Source organism: Pteropus alecto, unplaced genomic scaffold (genome assembly GCF_000325575.1).
Source record: "Pteropus alecto unplaced genomic scaffold, ASM32557v1 scaffold8, whole genome shotgun sequence".
Taxonomy (NCBI): Eukaryota; Metazoa; Chordata; class Mammalia; order Chiroptera; family Pteropodidae; genus Pteropus; species Pteropus alecto.
In genome coordinates this window covers 24092583-24101254 of record NW_006494609.1, presented here as the reverse complement: position 1 = coordinate 24101254, position 8672 = coordinate 24092583, and the positions used below count along the sequence as shown (strand labels likewise).

The window sequence follows — 8672 nt, the reverse complement described above, 5'->3', positions numbered from 1 at the left end:
CTCGCGTGGCCGCCACGCGGGGCCAGGCCCCGGGGTTCCGCGGAGCACAGATTGGGAAACACAGCACTAGCCCATTTCCCAGGGAGCCGTGAGGACTCCGCATGGGTCAGCGTCTAGCACGGGACGGACAGCGTGAACCAGCACCTCGGGACAGAGCCCTCCCTGGGGACCATTTCGTGCCGAGAGCTGGGGAGAGCAGAGGGGGCAGAGGGCGAAGACGTGGCCGGGCTGACCTTGCAGAAACAGACTCAGCCATGCAAGGGGCGTGGGTGGCACTGTCCGGCCAGTGTGTGCCAGGCACCGGGGCCCCACTGGGGCAGAGCCACCTGCCCCTCAAAACCACCTGGTCATCCAGAGGGCTGAGAATGTCCTACCCCCTGCAGGTGGCTCGTCCCTCCTCCATGTCACAGGGCCAGCTGTGCTGCAGCCTCATGGGAGAGGGTCATCCTGTCCAACCTCCACTCCACGGTGGGTAAACTGAGGTCCGGAGGGAAGCACTGCCAATGCGTCAGGTTCGAGAGACAGGCCAGGACCCAAACAGAGCTCCGTCCACACCTCACCATCCAGCCGCATCTCTAAGCACAGGTGTGCACTGGCCAGGGGCCCTGGCAGGGCTCACACAGGGCAAAGAGGCAAGCAGGCTGGCATAGGGGGCAGCAGGAGCAGTGTCCCCAAACTTCTGTGAATGGAGGAAACACCATTCAACACCATTCACCATGCAACACCTCTTCCAGGAAGCCCTCCACCCTCTCCATCCAGGCCAGGCCCCCACTGTCCCAGCCTCCGTGGCTGGCCGGGAACCCTCTGCTCCAAGTCTTCCCTGGTCTGTGAGCCCTGGGATCCTGGGTAGGGCCTGGCCTGTGTCCACAGGACTCATAAAGGTCTGCACAGGCCCAGCTGGCCTGGACCTGAGGCAGCAAGTGTCACCCAGCCCCGTGTCACCGAGTTCCACTCCTGGCACCCCAGCCTGTGCTACCGCCAGCCCACTGTGGGGTCAGGAGGCCAAAGCCTCCGCCTCCTGCCACCTGACTGTCAAGTGAGCAAACATGTCCTGGGAGTGTGGTTGGCAGCCGTGTCCCGGCGGAGCAGGCCAGGACAGGAGTCTGGGGTGGCCCCAGGGCCACTGTCCAGCACTGCCAGGGCAGCCGTGCTGGGCGACAAGCCAGAGTCCGGCTCTGATGGACTCCTGACACAGTCCGGAAAGCAGCCGCCGGACTGACCTGCTGGGTGGCCCCAGAGCCAGAAGCCTCACTGGACACGGGAGGAGGAACAACCCAGAAAGGGCGGAGCTCTGTGCTCCCAGCCCGGGGAGTGGGCTGCGGTTCTGACGGCCGCTCCACTCCACACCGGGCTCTCCAGATGGCACGCCCACAGCACGACCCCCACAGGCCACTGGGCGGGCTACCAGCCACAGCGCCCAGAATGTTCTGGGCCAGAACATCCCTCCACCTCCAAAGACCACCCCTCTGGCCTGGGCCGGCATCCTCCAGCGTCCCCTGCCTCGTCCTGCCCATCTCGTTCCCTCCTCTCCATGCCACAGGACAGGCGAGCTGCAGCCCCAGCCACCCCGCTGCCCAGACCCAGGTCCCCACCAGCCAGATCCACGTTTGCACCCAGGGGCCGCAGTGGGCTGTCAGCGAGGCACAGCACGTCCCTGCAGAAGCCTGTAACCCCAGAGCCTAATGCGAGACATTCTAACATTTTAGAGCCATGGCCAAGGACCGATGCCAGGGCAGGGAAGTGAGCTCATCTGAGTCTTCAATTCTATTTGTGCGTCGAATAATGTCCCTATCGATCGCCAGGACTGCTGTCCAATTACAAATCCATTCCCGCCCACCGGAATGAGATCAACGCGCCCATAAAATGGAGAGAGGCTCAAAGGCCGGCTTTATGGTGCACGGGCCACCAGCAGGGTCCCCTGGCCAGAGGACAGTGAGTCCACCGGGCACAGACGCCGGGGGCACCAGCCCAGCTGCTCCTACCGCCAGCTGCCTCCAGGGGCCTCCGAGCGAGGGCCAGCCCCTCTCCCCACCCGGTGCACACGGCTCCCTCACCAGGTCAGGCACCTCTGCTGTCCCCGCCACACCGGGCACTGGGCCCACCATCTCTGGCACTTCCCTCCGGGCCCAGCGCGATGCCACCTCCTCCAGGAAGCCGCCCAGCTCTCCTGAGCTGCCTCCCCACCTCAGTTCTGCCAGGCAGCCCCATCCTCGGGCCAAGAAGGACTGAGGGGTGCACGGCAGGGGCTGGCACCCCCGTCCTGGCCTCGCCCAGGGCGCATCTTCACCCCAAGTGGAGGCAAGCTCAGGTCCCGAGTTCCTCCCGGAGCCCTCCGTGCACCCAGCCCCAGGCCACCAAGGGCCAGGGAGCACCAAGGACAGGACGTCCTCACCAGGGCCAGCATCAGCAGCAGGGGCGAAGGCCACAGTGGAAGTGGCAATGCCCAGCCCATCTCGCTGACCTCAAGGGGCCAGCAAGCCCAGAGTGGGGGCAGGGCAGGGGTCTGTCACCCACGGAGATGGTATGGGACTTTGCTCCAGCACCTAGGGCCCTCCCTGTGTATTCCGCAGCCGCACCAGGCACAGAGACCGCGGGAGATGTCTGCCTGCCACTCTATCCCAGAGACGCCTGCTGGGCAAGCCTGTGCAGCCGGCTCACTGGTACCTGAACAACCCGGCAAGCGAGTGTCCACAGCCACTCACTGACCGCTCTGTGCCCCCAGCACGCAGGGGGAGGGGTTCTCCGTGCACCTGCATGCACCTGCGTGGCCACACCCTGGCCTGGTCCACACCCCTCCGTCCTCCCCTCCCTCATCCCCAGCCCCATCTCCTGATAAGGCCTCCAGCTTCACACCTCGGGGAGCCCTCCAGCTTCACACCTCAGGGAGCCCTCCAGCTTCACACCTCCGGGAGCCCTCCAGCTTCATACATCGGGGAGCCCTCCGCTTTAACCTCCGGGAGCCCTCCAGCTTCACACCTCGGGGAGCCCTCCAGCTTCACACCTCAGGGAGCCCTCCAGCTTCACACCTCCGGGAGCCCTCCAGCTTCACACCTCCGGGGAGCCCACCAGCTTCACACCTCTGGCCCCCACACAGCCCATTCCCTCTGACTGGAGGGTTCCCTCCTACTTGGTTCTCGTGAACCCTTGCACCGCTGGGCACTCATTCTGCCCTCAGCCAAGGCGATGGGTACAGCTGAAGGCACTACCCCCAGGAGAAAGTCCCCCAAAGTCATGCAGGGCTCAGGCAGAGCAGCCAGGTGCCTTCTGGGGAAAGACCCCCCAAGACAGCCCCCCAGCCCCAACCCCAACCCAACTCCCTCCAGTGTCCTAGGAACCCCCTGATCCAATAACACACCCTCTCCTGAGCCTCTGTCCTGGTGCCCCTTCTAGATGGAAAACTGGGGTCACCAAAGACACCTGGGAGACACCCCACAACAAAGCTCTGAGGCTGATGGAACAGTGGCCGGCCCCCAGCTCCCCTCGCCCAGAGCCCTCCCGGACACCCGGCCGGGTCCGTGACACCCACAGCACCCACGGGTGCCCGAGCCTGACTCCATAGAGGGCACACCCACTGCTGTGGTGACAATCTAATGGGCGGGGCGGGGCCTGGGGCAGGAGCCAACTGAGAAGAGTGGCTCCTGAGAACGGGCCACGGCAGGCTCCCCGACACCCCGACACTGTGTCCCCTGTCCGTGGCGCAAGTCTGTGTCACCCTGGCCACAGCCCTGGGGGCAGCCTGGCATGGCAGGAGAGCCTGGAGGGGAAGGGACCGCTGGGGACCTTCCTCATGAGGTGTCCCCCCGCCCCAATGCCTGAGGATGAGGGGGGTCTCACCCCAGGAGCCCGAGGGGCCCTCCCGTCAGCCCACAGTGCCACACGCGGTCTCGGAAGCAAGGGGGCACATCGACTGGAAGCTGGCGATGTCCCGGGGACGTGAAGGACGCTGACCCCTGGTGACCTTGCAGGTGGACTTTACGTGGGCCATGGGACTATTGGGGAGCACCCCCAAACGTCCACAGGAGAAGCTGCGCTGCAGGCGAGATGTGGACCGCGACCCCCCAGGAGGGGTCCCATGGAGCCGCCCACAGCCCTGCCCGGGGACTCCAGGAGGCCGGCACTCACCAGGCACGATGGTGGCAGGAAGCTGTTGACCCTCGAGACACTCCACATGCCCTCTAGGCACTGCTGGGCCTGGATTGTGACTGTGCTCAGCGCCCCGCCCAGGCCGGCAGGCGCCACCGACACCTGGACACTGGGCCCGGATGGCCAGGCCAGCCCCTTCCTCCTGTCTGGCCCCGCGTGGCCCGGCTGCCTCGCCGCCAGGCCTGCTGGCACCGGTGCATCCCTTGGGCCGGTCATGGCTCCGGGGCTGGGCGGCATGAGGCCAGGGCCTCCGGGGAGGGTGTCAAGGTCCTCGAGGCTGGCAGGTGCCTGCAGTAGCCGCAGGGCCTCCCGCGTGAGCTGGGTCAGGTGTGTGGCGCAGACGTCACAGTGGCGCTCGACCTCTGGGCGGCACACCGGCAGGACCCCAGGCGCCGGGAGCTTGTCGGGGAGCAGAGCTGAGAGGCAAGGGTCCTGGGGAACGAGAGACGACGGTGGTCAGAGCACAGGGGCCAGGACCTGCCCCCCGCCCCCCGCCCCCCACGGTGCCGGGCCGGCCCCCGCTGAGGCCGTCACATAATCCGCAGCTATTACTAAGCCCGGGCCAGGTCCATCTGCACGCGCTCAGCAGGGAAATAATTACCAGAGCCGCACAGTGAGGCCACAGCACCCCTGACACTGCCACCTCCTCCCGCCGACACTGCCGGGCTGGCTCACGGCTAACGAGGCGTCCGCCCGCTCCCCGACACCCAGGCAGCAAGCAGCCAAGGCCGCCGGCTTGAGGGGCGTCCGGGGGCCACAGAGGCAGGGCCAGACCCCCGCCCCAGCCCCAGCCCCAGCCCGGGCCTTCCACGGCTCAGCCGGGTGAGTCCGCACCCCAGGGCGCTGGCGGACAGCGACATAGCAACGCCTACCCCAGAGCCGGAAGGGCCACCCTGGCTCAACTCTGGTCAAGGTGGGGCTGGCGGCCAGCGCCGCCCTCCCTGCTTTCCGAAGTCTCCAGCCCCAGGGGTCGGGGGATCGGGAGGCAGACGACATACCAAGGCGGGCCACGGGATTACACTCCGCAGGGGGAGTGGGCCATCAGGGAGGCGGGGGGCAAGGCTCAGGGCAGGGACTCGGCCTCCAGGGCCCGCGCTGATTGGAGGCTGCCCCTGAAGCCCTGTGCGCCGTCCCACACTGGGGGTACACACAGGTCTCCCTTAACCGAGAGCCTGGTGTCCAGAGAGGGCTAAGAACAGGAGCCGGGAGAGCCCAGGGGAGGCCCTCACCTAGCCTGGAGGTCTGGGAGGGCTTCCTGGAGGAGGGGACGACTCTGGCAGGAACAGGAGGAGGAGGGTGCCAGTTCTCGCGAGGACCCTCGCTGCCACCCCGTTCCTCTACTTCCCCACCAGCTCTGCCTCGGCGCCTCCCTGGGCAGCCCTGCGGGCATCAGGGGCCAGCCCCTCAGCAGCCTCACCGTTCCTCCAGGGGTGGGCTTCAACCCCAGGGGCCTGGCCAGGGCAGCCCCTCAGCGGAGCATCGGCCCAGCCTGGCCGCGGCCGTGACCACCCGGGCCTCTCCCAGGGCCACCCCAATAGAGCGAGCCCCAAAGGCAGGCCCGCATCTCCACTTTGGCCAGCTGGACTTGCTGACACGTCCTTCCCCTCAGTCCCAGCCGGCCCCTGCTGCACGGCGGATGGGTCAGGGCCCGCCTCCCTCCCTGGCCACGCTGCCCCCGAGGGGTGGCCTGGCTCTGGTCCGGCTGCCCGTTGCCCACAAACGGGGGTACGGTTTCCCCAGACACGTCCATTTCTCGGCTGAGGCTAGCATGAAACAGGGGTGTCTCGTCCACCTCACTGGGGCTCCCCAAGCCTGACCTGTGGCCGGCCCAGGAGGGCTCAGGTGGGTGACAGTTGTGGCAGGGCGGCCTTGCTGCGAGGGGCCCGGCTGCCCGTCCACACAGGCAGGAACTCACTCCGCTCCTATGTCCTGTGTTACCTGCAGCAAAAGCCACAGAGCTACTTCCCTCGCCCCTCCCCCGAGAAGCAGGTGGCGTGGCAGAGGGTGACGGGCCAACAAGCCAAGCCTCCAGCTGCCTGACCTACGGCCACTCAGGGAGGCCTGAGTCTTCCTTCTCTGGCTGGGGGTTGGGGGCCCCAGAGCCTCTGAAGTGCCGGGGGCCTGGTCCCCATCAGCGGACACTCTCCCTCCTTCCTGCGCCCTGGCGAGAATTTCGCTGAGGTGGCCGCAGTCCCGCAGCGGTGGGGGAACCCCCGCCTGGGTGGGCACGTGGGCCGCAGATGGGATCCAGACGCCCCTGCCCCCAGGCTTGTCACTCCCACCCGGCTTCCAGGCCCCCGCTCTGATTACCCTGGTTTTCCAGTCAGCAGGAGGCCGCTAATGGTGGGCCGGGCCGAGAGGGGAAGGAAGTGCGGCCTGCCAGGGCCACTGACCGCACTTGAAAGGCAGCCCGGACCCCGCCGGCCCCCAGCCCCAGCAGCCCATTGTTCCACGCCTGTCTTAGGGACCTCAGACCTCTGGGGCGGGGGGGCCCTGGCACACCCTCCACGGCCTGCACAGGAGGCAGGAAGGAAAGCTGGAGGCAGGAAGCAGGGCTAACTGACCTGAGCATGCACCAGGCCCCCCAGCACCCCACCACAGCCAGCCAGGCACAGAGGCTGGGGGGGCGGGGAGGAAGCCAGAGCAGCACCCCAGTTACTCCTGCCCAAGCCCCACCCCCAGCCATGTCATCAGGAATGCAGACAGCAGCTGTCAGGGAGGCCCCAGTGACCCAGGCCTGTGACGCTGAGCACCAAAGTCGTAGGTGACAACCGCAGAGTCTGCTGGGAGGGGGCACCACATTCAAGCACCCTGTCCCAAGGAGACCGGCCAGGGCCGCCTGGTCACCTGCTCAGCGAGCCCGCAGCAGGGGCTTATGTGCTCCCAGCCCCCAGGCCCCACACCCGCTCAGCCTTCTCCCTGAGAGCCTCCTGGGTGCCCAAGTCCTGCTGCACAAGCTCCCAGGGGGCCCGCCCAGGCGCTGGGGGTCCCACACCATGATCAAGCCCACCCAGCACTGGCAGCCACACCCACCTCCCCGGGGACTGTCCCCAGCACGGCTGCAGAGCCTGGCTGCCACCGCAGGGCGTGGGCCAGGGTCATCTATCCAGCCTTTATCTCCTGAGATGCTCAAGGAATGGCAGAACACACAGAGGGAGAGACCCGCCTGGAGCGGCCACCTAGACCCCAGTGGGGCGGGTAGCCTACCCGCCCTGAGCCTCCCGGACGGGGGCGGGCAGCACTGGGCCTGCCCGTGCACGGGGGTCACGCAGAAGCACACACCACACCCCGGAAGAACCCAAGACCTCTCCAGCACCCCAGACCAGCCTGGGGACCAGCAAGCCCTGGGCAGGACGGGCGCCCACTCCACGCACCCGGCATTCATGGGGGCTCATGTGGGCAGCTGGCACTGGCCACTCTCAGGATGGGCGAGGGGCAGACAGCACCTCCCGCTGCACCGGCTGCCCTGTGCAGCTCTGTCTGGGCCCCCTCAGCCCAGGCCAACAATGTCAGACCTCAGCACCTCGAGCTGACGTCCCCAGGGGCAGCCCACCCTTCCCACACCCTCTCCCAACCACGGGGCGGCTCCCAGACGCTCCGGGGTCCACACACCCCACCCCCACGGGGTCACAGCCCTGACGTGGGGAGCGTCAGGCCCTGAGAGCCCAGCCCCCACACTGCCCACCTCCCCCTCTGCGGCCCGGCACCTTCGGACAGATGGTAATTACCCAGTGCGAAGCGTTACTTTAAACTTCCTCTTATGGTCTAATTAAACAGATATTTTACTCACATTTGGAAACCATTTTTCTTAATTTGCTTGCATTTAGCGTTGTGCACCACCAGCCCGCCATGCCACCTGGGTTTTAGGGAGCACCCCGCTCCTCGAATGATGACTTTCCATGCTTTGTCATATTTCTGGGGTGTCCAAGCTGCTTTAAGCCACCCTTCCATTTCCTCCTGTGCCAGGGCCCAGGTGGGACCTCATCAGGGACGAGCTGCCCCAGCAGCTGCAGACACTCCTCCCGTGGGGCAGGCAGGAGCTGCCCAAACCCCCAGCTGAGGACGGAAAGGGTCCCCGATTCACAGAAGCCCCAGACCTCAGGGCTGTGAGACAACCGTCTCCAAGCCCCTGTCACCCGGTCACCCAGGGAGGGCACACTGGCCCAGAGGCCCAGCCCGGAGGAGCAGCCCAGCCCGGGGGCTCCCCACCAGGCCCCGCACTGTGAGGCTTACATGCGGGAGCTGAGCATGGGGCCTCACTGGCTGGGCGCGGACCCCCTGCCGCCCTCGCCCACAACAGAGCGCGCAGGCAGTGACCCTGTTCAGCCCCCGCTTCCTGACAACAGGTCCAGGAAGGGACCCTGGCTGCCGGGCCGGGCGGGGCTCCCAGGCTCTGCTGTCGAGGACATTTGTCGTGTGCAGCCTGGAGGGATGAGGGGGAGGGCGGCTCGGTTTTCCAGCCTGGAAACCATGGGCTGTGGCCAGCCACACCCAGGCCACCCAGGGCCCCTCCCTGCCACCGGGCGCCT

The 8672-nt window shown here is 66.9% G+C and overlaps 1 protein-coding gene across 1 annotated transcript in view; it reads right to left on the bottom strand.

Moving 5' to 3' along the window:
• Positions 1-8672, bottom strand: part of KIF26A (kinesin family member 26A) — a gene marked incomplete at its 5' end in the record, with an annotated part of 35307 nt that overhangs the window by 20544 nt on the left and 6091 nt on the right. Inside the window, 1 exon segment of the mRNA XM_025042129.1 lies at positions 4123-4575. Within this exon segment, the coding sequence (XP_024897897.1) occupies positions 4123-4575 (453 nt within the window).